The 16,166-nt window shown below is 39.3% G+C and overlaps 1 protein-coding gene across 1 annotated transcript in view; it reads left to right on the top strand.

Annotated features, from left to right (window-relative positions):
* The window catches only part of LOC132849982 (MORC family CW-type zinc finger protein 3-like), a 31,577-nt gene extending 17,047 nt beyond the window's left edge, over window positions 1-14,530 (top strand). Inside the window, exons 12-23 of the mRNA XM_060876034.1 lie at window positions 2,847-2,921; window positions 3,007-3,046; window positions 5,833-5,890; window positions 5,986-6,031; window positions 6,106-7,039; window positions 7,692-7,744; window positions 7,869-8,086; window positions 12,367-12,608; window positions 12,835-12,945; window positions 13,029-13,173; window positions 13,353-13,385; window positions 13,644-14,530. Of these exons, the coding sequence (XP_060732017.1) occupies window positions 2,847-2,921; window positions 3,007-3,046; window positions 5,833-5,890; window positions 5,986-6,031; window positions 6,106-7,039; window positions 7,692-7,744; window positions 7,869-8,086; window positions 12,367-12,608; window positions 12,835-12,945; window positions 13,029-13,173; window positions 13,353-13,385; window positions 13,644-13,900 (2,212 nt within the window). The 3' untranslated portion in view covers window positions 13,901-14,530. The remainder of the gene's footprint in view (window positions 1-2,846; window positions 2,922-3,006; window positions 3,047-5,832; window positions 5,891-5,985; window positions 6,032-6,105; window positions 7,040-7,691; window positions 7,745-7,868; window positions 8,087-12,366; window positions 12,609-12,834; window positions 12,946-13,028; window positions 13,174-13,352; window positions 13,386-13,643) is intronic.
* Window positions 14,531-16,166: the final 1,636 nt, after the last annotated feature.

Genomic DNA, 16,166 nt, shown 5'->3' with positions numbered 1-16,166 from the left:
TATATCATTTTTACGTTATGTGCGTGTTCTGTGAACAGTAGCCTATCACATAATTTGTTGTGTTGACGTAATAAAATGAGATGCTGCACGTGAACATTTCACTGAGTTAGAGCGCCAAAATACGAATGAGAATCACCTGTCCGCGCCAGAAAAACTATGTCAAAACGAAAAATATACAAGTTTTTTAAACAATCCTCATCGAGCACCAACGCTGATGACACACCTACTTGTAAAAAAGCAGGCTCCAGCAGCTGTGCCACCACTCCCGCGAGAGAGAACGACAGAGACACAGGAGATCATCTTTCCGTGTCAGTCAATGTGCATCGTGCCGAAAGACATTTCAATGCTTATTGGATTCAAGAGTTTTCATGGCTGAGGTATGATCGCGAAACACTGAAAATGTTTTGTGACTTTTGATCCAGAGCGGGTAAAAAAATAGCAGGGAAAACGGATTTCATTACAGGAACTAACCATTTCAAAAATGAGACCGTGAGAAAACACGGTGATAGTCACAAGCATAAAAATGCTCGTGATCATGTTATCGCGAAGAGTGCTCCACAGACTACAGCGTTAGCATGTGCAGTTTCTCACGCATGCGAACTGCGTGACGAAAAAGAATGGAAGGATCTAAAAATTAAGTTTAACGCAGCCTATATGATCGCATGTGAGGAGCTACCATTCACAAAACTTTCCTCTCAGGTGTTACTTTTGAAGAAAAACGGACTTGATGTGATCAAAACGTATGACAACGACACAGCATGCGCTGAGTTTGTACAATGCAAAGAACATGCACTGACAGACGCCCATACAGCTAATTACATCTCCATTATCACTGACCATGGCACAGACGTTTCTGGGAAAGACAATGTGATTGCATACTGCAGGCACATTTCTGCAGGTGTAGCATTGAACTGGTTTATTGGTTTAGCTGAGCTTGAACACTGCCATGCACATGGAGTATTAGATAAAATAAAATGCTTGTTTAGTGATGCTAAACAAACTGATCATGATTGGTGGCAGAAGAAAATTACAGCCTTTGGAGCAGATGCCGTTAACATGGGTGTCTCAGGTGGTGTAGGTGCTCTTTTAAGAGAAGAAATAGGAGAGCACATTTTTCCTTTCATTGTATGCCACATAGACTGGAATTAGCCATGCTGGATGTTCAGAAGTCTGTTCCAATGATTGAAAAAATCTATGACTTGCTACAACTAGTATGGAAAACATACCATTTTAGCCCGAAAAGCAAGCGCGAGTTGAAAGCCATCGGTATGGAGTTAGGCTGTGCCATACGAACACCTTCTGCAGTGAAAACCCAGCGCTGGTTGCCTCACATTTACCGGGCCCTTTCTGTTTTTCTTGCATCTGATGTCACTACAGGCCAGGGTCAATATACAGCTGTGCACCTCCACATGCAACACCTTGCTGCCTCATCCAAAAACACTGAAATAAGAGGAAGAGCGAAGCACATCTCACAACAAATGGAAAAGTTGCCTTTTGTGGTGTTTTGTCACTTTCTCCATGACCCGTTTGGAGAAATCTCGAAGTTGAGTCTTATACTTCAGAAGAACTCCGTTATTCTTCCTCAGGCTATAGCAGCTATTGATTCCTGTGTTTGTACAATCAAGGGAATGAAGGACAAACCAGTGAGAAATGGAAAGTTGGAGGAATTTCTCAATTACACAAACTTAAATTCAGTTTCTCAGCATGATAATGTGGTGGAGCAGGACAAAGCTCAAAGAGAAAAACAGACCAGAAGGCAGAAGAAAGCGGCCTCATCTGACTACACGGGCATTTCCTTTCAAAACATACCACTAAAAGGCTGTGATCTCCCAGGTTTCAGTGAAGAACTAAACCACCTCATTGACAAAACTGTAGACATTACAGGTAAGGAACTTGAAAGGAGGTTTGAAATGATGAGAGACAGAGACAACACACAGCACAAAAACACAAAAAGGGCAGAGATCATTCGATGCTTCTCAGTCTTTTGTCATGATTCGTGTCCAGATGACATCCACACTTTTGGAGAAAATGAAATTGACACACTGCTGAAATGGTATCGAGACATCTTGCTGAAAAATGGTTGTGATATCAGTGCTGTGCAGGCTGAAAGGAGATTGCTGAAAGCTCTTGTAAAAGGACAGTTCTCAGATAAATCTTATTGCAGCTTGTGGGAGGTCCTACTTACAAAAGAGCCCTACTGCACAGATTTCCAGAACGCTTTGCATCTAGTTGAGATAATGCTTGCCCTACCAATTTCGGCTGCTCAGTGTGAACGTGGCTTTTCAGCTCAAAACAGGATCAAATCTAAAGTACGCAATTCACTTCATGTGTCAACACTGGAAGATCTGATCAGGATCAGCACCGAAGGTCCATCACTTGAACAGTTTGATCCAGAACCATGTGTCAAACGCTGGCTTTCTGCAAAAAAGAAGAGGAAGCGGCCAAAATACAGTAAGTGGCCAAGTGATGCTGAAATAATTATGGTCGGTGTCACTGGCTCGGATTCTGCATGAAGAGAAATTCTTTTGACAGTAGGGCCTATATAGTTTGTAAGTTGGAAAAGACATTAAGTTCCCACATGAACTTCAGTTCCCAGAACATTCAAGATAAAAATGCTGAAACTGTAAAAGTGGGGAGATGTACACACAACAGGATGAATAAAAGTAAGTAATTTAAAAAAAAGTTCATTGTTATGTGGCTCTTAAAAAAATGATTTGGCGCCTGGTTTTCCCCCTATAGGAGCCAATGGCTCCTTAATTGATTTTTTTGTCTGGAGCCCTGTTATAGGGTATACTGTATACAGTAGTGTGTATTAGCTTACTCATGTGAGTGCGTAATTCTCTCAGGTGTTGTACAGTTGAAGAGGAGCTAGAGGATTCGGATGATGAACAACCCAGAAACCAGAAAACTTACAAACAGGAGTGAGTAATACATCCTGTTGTTTACAATAAACATATATGTTTCATATAATGTTATATATAATCTTGCATATGTGTTTTGAAACAGTGAGAAAAATCAGAAGTTGCAGGAGAAGAACAGACAGCAGGTGGTTTATGATTTAACTTGATTTGTCAAGTGTCTTTTTGTTCTCTCCCTTTATAGAGCCAGTAAACACTTCATTTTCTATCTGGCATTTGGGTTCAATCTGAGCCACGTAGCACCTGAAGAAATTATAATAATATTTAGTAATACAGTGTTACTTCGCTTATTGACCGGCTCGGACATCGACCTTTTCCCTTAGTGAACATTTTTTCAACCGAAATTTGCACCCGCTGAACGACCAAATCCCCGCTTATCGACCTCGACCCACGTGGCGGGAGGGGAAGGTTCTTCCCAGTCTCGCCTCAGCCTTAAATTAACCGTAAATTAAACTTCGGTTTATGAACAATATTAGTGTTATTTAGCGTTTATTTTGGTTTGCAGTAACAGAAAAAAAAGTGTCGGTAGGTAGGTCTATATTTTTTTTTTTCAAGTTTCATGTAAAAAAAAAAGTACAATTTGGTGATGATTACGTAGGTATGACTTTAAACAAATTAGCATATCGTGACATCACTGACTGGGTCTTCAACCCGTGCCTTCGGGCGCATCATTGCAAACCTTATTTTGATGCTGGGCACAGTTTTACCAGAACTTCGTGCCAAGTTAAAGCGGTGTCGAGCTGTTTTAATGAATTTTTTTAGATGTATTATGGTGCCCGAACTCGTTAATATTATTTTATTGCTTTTGTATTAGTTGTTTGAAGAGTAAAAAAAAAGCCCGGTCTTAAGGTCTTAAATATTTTTAAGGATGGCCTTATTTAGTATTAGTACTGCTAAAAACGGGGCAAAAATTGTTAATTATTGGGTATCGGTGGAGGTCGGGAACGGATTAATTGGGTATCCATTATTTCCTTTGGGATAATTAAATTCGCTCTTCGACCTTTTCGCATTTCGACCGGTTTTAAGGAACGGATTAAGGTCGATAAGCGGGGTACCACAGTAGTATAATAATAAAATAATAGTATTTCAGATTTTTCAGAACTAATGCACATTTCCAAGAAACCTCTTTTTGCAGTTCATGGTAATTGCACACACATTGCAATAAAAGCTTTTTTAACTTTAAATGAGAGATTAAAAGTGATTTTTTTTTATTTTACAATTTTAAAAATCTAGCATTGTCCAAATATTACAGCGGCTTCCCTCACTTGCTGGAAATAAGTTCAGTTAAACATTATACAAAGCAGATACACACGTGGACAAAATTGTTGGCACCCTTCGGTCAATGAAAGGAAAACTCATGAAAAAATGGTCACAGAAAAAAAACTTTAATCTGACAAAAGTAATAATAAATAAATATTCTATGAATGTTACCCAGTGAAAGTCAGACATTGCTTTTCAACCATGTTTCAACAGAATTATTTAAAAAAATAAACTCTTGGAACAGGCCTAGACAAAAATGATGGTACCCCTAGAAAAGACTGAAAATAATGTGACCAAAGGGACATGTTAATTCAAGGTGTGTCCACTAATTAGCATCACAGGTGTCTACAATCTTGTAATCAGTCAGTGGGCCTATATATAGGGCTCCAGGTAGTCACTGTGTTGTCATGATGACATGGTGTGTACCACACTCAACATGGACCAGAGGAAGCGAAGGAAAGAGTTGTCTTAGGACATGAGAAAGAAAATTATAGACAAGCATGATAAAGGTAAAGGCTAGAAGACCATCTCCAAGCAGCTAAATGTTCCTGTGACTACACTTTAATATGCCAAACTACATGTTGACAAGCCACAAAGCTTCTGGGAGAATGTCTTACGGACAGATGAGACAAAAAATGGAACTTTTTGCCAAGGCACATCAGCTCTGTGTTCACAGACGGAAAAATGAAGCATATCAAGAAAAGAACACTGTCCCTACTGTGAAACATGGAGGAGGCTCTGTTATGTTCTGAAGCTGCTTTGCTGCATCTGGCACAGGGTGTCTTGAATCTGTGCAGGGTACAATGAAATCTGAAGACTATCAAGGGATTCTATAGAGAAATGTGCTGGCCAGTGTCAGAAAGCTTGGTCTCAGTCGCAGGTCATGGGTCTTGCAACAAGTTAATGACCCAAAACACACAGCTAAAACACCCAAGAATGGCTAAGAGGAAAACATTGGACTATTCTAAAGTGACCTTCTATGAGCCCTGACCTCAATCCTATTGAGCATCTTTGGAAGGAGCTGAAACATGCCGTCTGGAAAAGACACCCTTCAAACCGGAAACAACTGGAGAAGCTCATGAGGAGTGGGCCAAAATACCTGCTGAGAGGTGCAGAAGTCTCATTGACAGTTACAGGAATCGTCTGATTTGAAGCATGGTTGAAAAGCAATGTCTGACTTTCACTGGTTAGCATTCATAGAATTTTTATTTATTATTACTTTTGTCAGATTAAAGTTTTTTCTGTGACCATTGTGAGTTTTTCTTTCATTGACCGAAGGGTACCAACAATTTTGTCTACGTGTGTACACTGTGTAGGTTGTAGTCAGTGTGTTTGTCACATGTCAATATGAATGGCAACTTGACAAAAGAAAAACAAGTTAATCGTGATCAAGTGGCCTTAATTCCTAGGACTTAAGTAGAATGTGCACATTACTATTATAGGAAAATGGAACAAACACATTGCATTGCCTAGGCTAGTAAGTTTGTCTAATAATAAATTTAGTTTGTTCCAGGCTATGCTGAGGACTGCTTATGATGAAAAGTACTGTAAAAGCACAATACACAGGCTAATGCAACTACTGTATATGCAAATATCCTAGCACCTACCCCACAGTGTAGGAACCACTTTTATACCACACTCACTGTCTCAACAGAGCCCTGTCCAAGGAACACCTTACTCCTCCCTCAACTCCCGTCCCCAGAGACATGCAGGTAAGGACCAATTTTTCATGTGTGTATATACAGTATGTCTCTTTTATTTATTGGATTCAAGTATTACCAGTGTGAATCTGTCATTAACTGTACAGGCTTCGGGTCTCCTCAAGTTCCCGCTCCCTCACCTATTTCAACAAGGTATTGACATCTCTCTATCACATACCCTGTCTCCTGCTCCTTCACAATTACTTGCCATTTATTCTCAATTTTAGGAAGAAGAGACCCATGGGGCAGAGCAGAGAGAATAGAGAAATGAAGAGAGCCAGAGCAGGAGACAGTTTTGGAAGCAACACACCAAGCAGGCCATCAACATCCACAGCCTCACCTGAGTTCTTTTCCCCACCAATCCTAGACAATTCTGTTGCTGTTTGGGATCAAGTAACACGTCAATATAATGAAACAGCTTTGCCCCCTCTATCCTTAAGCGATACCAGCATTGCAACCCAGAATCAACAGGTAAAGGAGGAAGAGGGGGATACAGAAAGGATGGGAAAAGGAAAGGGTAGCAAAATTGGAGAAAATGTTATCAATTGTTTTGAATTTGAAAAAGCACTGGTGAGGAATACAAACAAACAACCGATAAAAAATGAGGAAATAAGAGTCCAACAGAAGAGTGTACCAAGCTCAAAACTATCTCCAAGTACAGTTGAGACAGAAAAAGAACCAAACCATATGGAGGTCTCAGATGATATAAGGCAAAGAGGTCAGACTTCATCAAAACTGGAAAACTCAATTCTTGATGTGTTGGAGGCCCAGAAGCAGCAAGACAACCTGCTGGAACTCCTGGAGGAGGTGACAAAGGAGAGGGATGAGAGCTGCGCTCAGTTGATTGTCCTCAACTCACAAGTGGATGAGCTGAGGATCCAGTTGCTTGAGCTCAACCAAAACATGGTGAAGAAGGAACAAAGCCACAATTACACACACACCAGCCAAGAGGAGGCACAAGACTACAAAGTGCTGTACTTGAAGGGCAAGGAGGAGATAAAGCTGCCCCAAGAAGAGCTTAGTGGGCTGAAGATGGAAAAACAAGAGAGGGAGAGAAAAGGCCAGCAATCTATGTTAGAGTGTGATGATGATCTGGCTTGTCAAATGGACATTCTGTTAAGGGAAATTGACCAGAGAAACAAGGAGCGAGAAGAGCTACAGGTGGGTGAAGACTATTTTTTTGTTGCTGTATGAAGATTAGTTTTCATTCACATTGCTTAGTAAAATCTTAAGTATGTAACCCATTGAGCCAGCATTAATGTATCCAATGATAGAGATTTAAGCACTTACTGTATATACGTCGCTCTGGATATGCGTGTCTGCCAAATGCTGTAAGTGAAAATGTAAAATACTATAGAAACATAGTGTGCATATTTAACACTTTCATGCACAGTGGTGACTACAGTGGACAGCTATGCAAAAAACATTTACAGCCTTTTGACCTAAAGTGGACATCATGCCCCAGTCAACTTAATTAGTATGAAAATATATATATATTTTTTTTTTTTACAGATTTAGCAATTGGCCGATTTTCCATGCTAATACGATTAGCTAACTTTATATATATCTATATATCTTTATCTATCTATCCATCTATACCTATACTATAATATATATATATATATATATATATATATATATATATATATATATATATATATATATATATATATTAGGTAAAGAATGAACTTGTTATCTTTGACTAATATTTAAATTTGTTTGATGATTTGAAACATTAAAATGTGACAAACATGCAAAAAATTTAAAAAATCAACTTTTTCACACCACAGTGTACTTTTCCTCTTTTCAACAGCACTCAGCAGCCACAGATTTAGTTCAGCGTTGTGCTGACAGTGGTGCATACAGGTACCACATGGGCATATTTTATTCTGTCCTTCACAATAATATATATATATATAAAACAAATATATTTTCTCTGGTAACATTACAAAATTACAAACACTGTTCTTTGATGCCTTTTCCTCTGCAGGTTTCTGTGCTCTCATTCTGGCGTGTTTTTCTGTAAAATGACCAACATTTCTTTTGAGATGAAAACGAGTGGAGAAGTGCTGTACACAGTAGTGCCCTGGGATAACAATCAGTTGCTGGGCATGGGCCAGTTCATACCTGCAGGGCCTCTGTATAACATTAACTGCTCTGAAGATTCAATTCTCAATCTGCACCTTCCACACTGTGAGATACCTACTGGTAAGTTAATTTAAGGTTATGATTATAATCAACCTAATAAAAGGGAAATACAGAGTTAAGTGTGAGAATTAACACAGATTAGGAGTGTTAGAGTAACATAACTGTATCATTAGTTGCATTCATATAAAAAAGTGGGAAACTAGTTTATTTACCTGTTCATGTTTAGAAGTGACACACAGATCAGTCATAACACTAAAACCATTAATAGCTGAAGTAAATAACAGTGTATCAAGCTCTGGTGGTTTGGTAAAAAGGAGACTGGAGCCAGGCATAAAGATTACAGCAAGATCTTTTCTTTTTTTATGCTTTTCAATGCATACCCTACACACACACACACACACACACACACACACACACCGACACAATTTTTTAAAGTACATACAGAACAATTGGACAAGTCACTGTGTGCACCACCAGCCTTGGGAGATCTCAATCTGTTCCATTCAACTACAGGACTAGACCACTTCCTCGCTTCCAAGCACTAATTATCTTGTTAAAGTGCCTTAGATAAGTAGGAACTGTAGAGTGTGGGCCCAGTTGTGCACATGTAAGAGAAACTAGGACATGAAGAATGTACAGGTAAGAAATACTGTATAAGAGCAAAAAAACAAGGCATTCCAACGGTGCACAGTGTAAATCCTATAAATGAATTCTAAACAAAAAACCTAAAACAGCAAATTTCCCTTCACTTATACATTATTTCACTCAATATGGTTAAATGGGATCCAAATGATCTAAAAGTTACAGCCATTAATATTCCTAATAGGCTGTTGGTCCTCTGCACGCCATCAAAACAGCTCTTTTGCCCGTTGCATGTGCTTTTGACACTGAACATGGATTAGCACAGGGGCGGTTCTAGACCTTTTTTTATGGTGGCTCCAGCCCCCCTGTCTGTGATCTCAGCCACCCTAAAACTATAAGTATAATTTTTACTTTCAAAAATAAAAAATGGACATGTCGTCGATGGGAAAGAAAATTATTTGTCAGTTTTATCCAAGAGCGAATTTTTTTACTTTACTTTTATGAGCGTGCGTTGTAGCCTTTCAAAAGTGCGTTATCAGCTGTCTGCTTTATTTGAACGGAGAAGCTCAGGCACGCGCAGCGTGCACGCGCAGTCAGAGCTGGAGGCGTTTATCTATAACAGAGGTATTCAACTAAAATTTAAAGAGGTCCAGTATGAGAAAACTTCTTGAAGCAAAGGTCCGGAAGATCATAATGTCTAACTAGTTAATGTGATATATATTTAAGTAGCCTAGTAGTTGTATCAACATCTGCAAGAAATCAAAACCTGACTGTCAAATAAAATAAATTCAGTACAAGTCAAAACCCTTTTGACAATATTTATTGTCACGTAACATAGAACTGAACATATGTATGATTGTAGACATGTATAACATTCTCTCATTAAATAAATAAAAGTAAGGCTACATTTCAAAATAAGAGAACATAAATAAAATGTGAAAATTTAAGTAAGTTTAAATAAAGTGCTTAATTTTCCCTTTTATATCTCAGTGAGAGAACTGAGCTCTAGCTTGGCAGGATGTTAAACCTGGGCTTGAATGGAGTCAAAGCCATTCTTATACACATGTGGAGGTGCTCATTAGTGACCCTGGAACAGTATTTAGTTTTGATTCTGTTCTTTGTAGAGAAAGCTGCCTCACAGTTGTATGTAGAGCCAAACATGGTCAGGATGTACAGGGCTACTTCCCTCAGAAGTCGCTGTCTCAAGGACGTTGTCTTCAGATTTGAGTGGATATGTTTGTTCAAAACCTTTGTTTTGTCTCATAATGGCGTTTCACATTGCCACTTTTAATAAGTGCCCCGGTTTCTGAACATATGAGACACACTGGTTTAGTGGGAAGTGTGAAGTGTGAACAGAAATGAATCTGTCCATTCTGGATTAAATGCTCTATTTTTGCTGTCCACTTTTCTTCTTTTGGAGAGCACCATTTGTTCTTGTTTCTCCCTTTCTCCATCTCACTCGTCTGTTTCTCCCTTTCTCCGTCTCACTCGTCTGTTTCTCCCTTTCTCCGTCTCACTCGTCTGTTTCTCTCCCTTTCTCCGTCTCACTCGTCTGTTTCTCTCCCTTTCTCCGTCTCACTCGTCTGTTTCTCTCCCTTTCTCCGTCTCACTGGTCTGTTTCTCTCCCTTTCTCCGTCTCACTCGTCTGTTTCTCTCCCTTTCTCCGTCTCACTCGTCTGTTTCTCTCCCTTTCTCCGTCTCACTCGTCTGTTTCTCTCCCTTTCTCCGTCGTCTCACTCGTCTGTTTCTCTCCCTTTCTCCGTCGTCTCACTCGTCTGTTTCTCTCCCTTTCTCCGTCGTCTCACTCGTCTGTTTCTCTCCCTTTCTCCGTCGTCTCACTCGTCTGTTTCTCTCCCTTTCTCCGTCGTCTCACTCGTCTGTTTCTCTCCCTTTCTCCGTCGTCTCACTCGTCTGTTTCTCTCCCTTTCTCCGTCGTCTCACTCGTCTGTTTCTCTCCCTTTCTCCGTCGTCTCACTCGTCTGTTTCTCTCCCTTTCTCCGTCGTCTCACTCGTCTGTTTCTCTCCCTTTCTCCGTCGTCTCACTCGTCTGTTTCTCTCCCTTTCTCCGTCGTCTCACTCGTCTGTTTCTCTCCCTTTCTCCGTCGTCTCACTCGTCTGTTTCTCTCCCTTTCTCCGTCGTCTCACTCGTCTGTTTCTCTCCCTTTCTCCGTCGTCTCACTCGTCTGTTTCTCTCCCTTTCTCCGTCGTCTCACTCGTCTGTTTCTCTCCCTTTCTCCGTCGTCTCACTCGTCTGTTTCTCTCCCTTTCTCCGTCGTCTCACTCGTCTGTTTCTCTCCCTTTCTCCGTCGTCTCACTCGTCTGTTTCTCTCCCTTTCTCCGTCGTCTCACTCGTCTGTTTCTCTCCCTTTCTCCGTCGTCTCACTCGTCTGTTTCTCTCCCTTTGTTTTCTACATGTATCGTTATCTTTCTTTCACGTGTAACTTTACTCTAATACTCTCTCATCTGTCTTGCACTGTTGAGTCGCAGTGTTTACTTCAGCAATGCACAGACTTGATTGGCTGAGTGGTATCACGTGGGATGGTTTAACTCGCATGCAATTGGTCTGTGCATTTCCACTACCTTTACCGTAAAGATTACAAAAGCTGCGCCGGTTAGAATAAAATAGAATCGCTTCGTCAAGTTTTAAATAGTAACCTTTTGTTTTGGCCGTAGGTCCGGGTCCAGATTGGACAGCTTCTGGGTCCGGGCCCGGACCGCGATCCGCCTGTTAGTGACCTATGATCTATAAGGTTAATCGGCGGAAACCCACAAAGACGGCAACCAAAAGCAGTGAAATGTCACTATTCTTATTACCAGAGTTGATAGCACAAACAAAATATTCAATATTAAATAAAAATAGCATTTATTGATTTGGTCTTTGTCTTGTGAATTTTTTTTTATTAATGACTGCATTAGTTGGACACAGTGTTCGTAGAGAATGCACACATACATGAACTGATTTGATTCAAGACAGGCATCATTACATCATGCATAAAATTTTGGTGTCAACTTTTTCCATTTTAAATAATACCCTAACTTTTGGCTTACTATGTACAGTAGTCATATAATATATAATGTAAAACTCTTCTTGTTTTAAATTCTCACTGAAGGCTAAGCCCCCCTAAAGATAAAATCAAAGAACCGCCCCTGGATTAGCATAAGCACTCTGACAGTTCTGAAGCTATGCATCCCCTTACACAGCAGGGTGTTGTGACACATTAATTCAGTGTATTTAAATTTTGTCACTTGTGCCACAGTGGCTCTTCTGTTGTTGTTTTTTTTTATCTAGACAGACAGCCTTACTGTAGCTGCCCCTAGGCATCAATGAGACTTTACCGGTTCATGTTTTGTCTCTCCTTGACCTCTATTGCTAAGCGCTCACAACCATTGACAAGATTCACCCCATCACAACACTATTCTTACATTATTTACTTAGAACACATACTTACTTATTTATTTCAATTTACACATTTATATTTCAATTTCGCACATTTTTCCACTGTACATACAACTGTCTATATTATATATGTGTTCATGTCTTGTCAATGTCATTCTGTTTACACTGTGGAGCTTCTGGACTAGAACAAATTCCTCGTATGTGATAACATACCTGGCAATAAAGATCTTTCTGATTTCTGATCATTTTTGCCACGATTCTTGTCAACTGTTTACCTATGCTTTGGTTGATTTGGGTATCTAATGACACAATATAATATAATAATTTTAAAAATAACTTACTTTTCCTTCTTATGTTTCAGATAAAAGTAAGATAGAACTGTCTGTGGCACATTTCAGTGAGGGTAATGTGGAGATCATTAAGCCCCTAAATATAACAAACACACATGTGATTTTCGAAGTTCAAGGTCTCTCGATCTTTGGTCTGTTTAAAAAATTGATCTACTCGGAAAACCCCATCAATGGCCAAGTCTTGCTCTTCTACAAAGAAAATATCAGAAAACTGCACATTCATTTGTTGCCAGGAAATGTGCCAGTTGAAGAGGTAAGCTACTAATCTTCTTTAGTCAATGTTCACACGTGAAGTGCTAAAAAATCGTGAAACTTTAGGCAGCATTTTTTGCTTAAGGTGAACTAACTGGTGACTCAGTTATTGGATTTATTTGTTTTTTGCTTTTTTTTCTTTTGTTTGGTTGTTTTTTTTCACATTTTAAGTAAGTTAAAAATTCACTTCAGAGTTTTCCTTGAATACTCTTCACTTTATCATGTAGGTACAGAAATTAAATCAGTGCAACACCTTCATTCAGTGCAGCTCCATATGTCAACTGACCCGGGGTAAAAAATACAGACCAATCTGTGAGCCTTATTCTTACCAGCCAAAGGTAAACCACAATTACATTTGTGGAGAAAGAAGATTTCTTAACACATTAAAGAAGTGTGTTTAGCTATCTTTTGTTTCTCTTAGGTTGAGACATTTGGCTGTGACTATTGTCCTAACTATCACCCCACATTTGAGGTGATCCTTAATACCAAGGTTGAAGACCTCACATTGGGTCTGTTGGATGAAAGTGGCCAGGAGGTGTGGGAACCTCGTCGGGTCTTTCTTACAGGTAGCCAAAAAGCATAGCTTTTGCATAGCTTTTAATCTGTCATAGCAAGTTCACACTCAATGATTTACAAATTCTGGGATGCTCATACACATGTATTGGGTTGACTTTACTAGAATACTGCTTGAGGTCTCATTAAATTATTTTTGCACTTAGTATTTATTTCTGTCTTACTTTCTCAGCTGAGAGTAAAGAAGCAGGTCCAGCAGATAAAGGTAACCATTTCAGACTGAAAATTGTGCTATTTTCCAGATCAATGTGTACATTGCAATATTAGATTTAGTTTTTTGCCTCACTGAACACTACTTATCAAATCAAATCTGAAAGAACTTCTGATCTTTCTTACGAAACATTTTTTAAACACTGTTATATTTTGACAATTTTTTTTTCTAATAAAATGTACATATGAATAATGTAGTAGAAAGCTTCATGCGGTGTACATTATTATAATTTAATGTTTATATCTATTTTAGGTGCTGAATTTGTAGATAAACACAGAGATACACTCATACAGAGAGTTCTTCCGGTATTGGAAATAGCAGACACTCTACTTACCAAGAACCTCATCAGAAATGAACTGTATAATGATATCATGGAGGCAACAACATCACAGATAAAAATGAGGATACTGTACAGTTGTCTTAACTCAGGAGGAAACGCAGTGAAAGCAGAATTCTATAAAATCCTTAAGCAGAAGCAGCCTGAAATAGTGAATTATCTGGATCCTTGATCAAATTACACAGATGATCAAAGAAGACTTTTACACAACCTGAAATGTGAATGTGAAAGTTAACTCAGGTAGTGATTAATACAAGCACATGCTCATTTCATTGAATTTGCTGGAAGAATTCTACAGAACACAAGCAAAACTTTATTGCTTTATATAATATATGAACATCATATACATTTTATACCATTTTATATAAAAATAGCCATTCAAATATTTTAACAAATCCTTTTCTTTACTTTGTATTTTGTACTTTTTTTTAACATATATGGGTGCATGGGGGCAGGGTGGCTTAGTGGTTAGCACGTTTGCCTCACACCTCCAGGGTTGGGGGTTCGATTCCCACCTCCGCCTTGTGTGTGTGGAGTTTGCATGTTCTCCACCGTGCCTCGGGGATTTCCTCCGGGTACTCCGGCTTCCTCCCCCTGTCCAAAGACATGCATGGTAGGTTGATTGGCATCTCTGGAAAATTGTGTGCCCTGCGATGGGTTGGCACTCCGTCCAGGGTGTATCCTGCCTTGCACACACCCTAATGCATGCCCGTGCTTGAAGAAACCCAAAAGGCATAAACAATTAAAGTACGATGTCATATAACAAGTCTCTCTTCAGTTTTTTCCCACTCTAGTAGAGCTCCTGTAAAATGTAGTGAGACACATATAAATTAATGTGGTTTGGTTATTTTCAGATCTCATCAGATTTTTTTGTCTGCTACTGTTCCTAGAAAGACTTTATTTTAATATTGAATTTCTATTCATAATTTAACTTACCCAATCCAGATATTTAAGATTTTAAATAATAATTTTTTGAATTAAGGTTGTCTATGATCTCAGTTAGAACTAGGGACCAGTTTTGACCTTCTGTAAGAAATGAGACAGAAAGTGTAGCTCTGTAGGCTTTAAGCTACAGTGCAGAAATCTACAGAGACGGAGCGTAGAGCTGTACACGATAACTGAATGTCCATTTAGAATCCTTTGTAGTGAACCCCAAGGAAGGAGTCTCCTACTGCTTCATATGAAGGTATATAATATAGATATATGACATAAGTATAACTAGACTCAACTCTAACCAGAGGCTTTGTAAACAATGTAGACTTTCAGCCAAAAAAATTTGAGTCAGTCTGCAGAGTAACTGTGTAACAATACACTGGTTCATCCTTGTATAAAATTGTAACACAGTTTTCTCACCAAGCTAGATTTTTCCCTTTTTTTTAATTTGGCCACACCATGGCCTCATGCCATATTTTGCTCTTAAGTCTGAAACTATCCTGTCTAACCAGGTTTTACACACAGATTACATTCCCTACAGATTTCACAATACATAGGCCCTCGGTTACTCTCTTGATTAATCGTCCTTTGATAATTTTTAATAGATTTTGCACTGGTCATGTATGAGTAAATATACCCTTTGATTGATTAAAATATTTCATAGCCCCTGGGTTTGTTTATATTGTAGCAATAAATGTTGAAAATAATTCATATGAAATTAAAGTCACAATTGTGTTTGTTGAATGTTTAAACTTTCCCTAATAAATTTAATTAAATTTAACAGGTGAGCACCTCAGCGCCATGACATCATTGTGGCTAGATAGATATTTCAGTCAAGAAAAAAACTAAAAACTAATCAACTAGTCAAGACTAAAACTAACTGCCGGCTTAGCTAAGCATGGAGTAGGTCGCATCGAGCTTCGCTCCTACAGAGTTTGTTTCTCCATTATTTTAGGCACGATTTGCTCACTTTTGGTAGCTTATAAGTTTTTCTAAACCTGTTTTGAACAAGAATTATTTTGATTTTCGGTGACTACAATGCCACACAAGGTCAACAAAAGCGCAAACGCCTCTCAGTCTCACCTGCGGCCTGTTGCCAACGCTGCATCCCCGCCTCGTGGTGAAACCTCGCTGTCGCTAGAGGCCACGCGGGCCGATGCCAAGGTTACTGCTCTCAGGACCGAACTTCTCTGCACCATTTGTGAAGAAATTCCAGCAATATTTAAAGCTGAACTTCACGCAGCATTAGGTGACAACCTCTCCTCGAGTAAATCTGAGCTGCTAGCACCGAAAACCGATCTTTCCTCCAATATTTCCGCTATGAAGCAAAACTATACCGGACTCAAAGACACTGTGTCAGAGATGGAGCAGTCCCTCTCCACTTGCACCGATGACATAGCCACTCTCCGTGCCAAGGTGGAGTACATATCTGGAGAACTGGTTAAATTGGAGAGCAAATGTGATGATTTGGAATGTAGGTCACGCCGTACCAATGTCTGTATTGT

The sequence above is a fragment of the Tachysurus vachellii genome, chromosome 8, assembly GCF_030014155.1.
Source record: "Tachysurus vachellii isolate PV-2020 chromosome 8, HZAU_Pvac_v1, whole genome shotgun sequence".
In the NCBI taxonomy this organism is placed as follows: domain Eukaryota; kingdom Metazoa; phylum Chordata; class Actinopteri; order Siluriformes; family Bagridae; genus Tachysurus; species Tachysurus vachellii.
The sequence above is the reverse complement of the archived record's forward strand: the minus strand, read 5'-3'. Positions and strand labels throughout refer to the sequence as shown.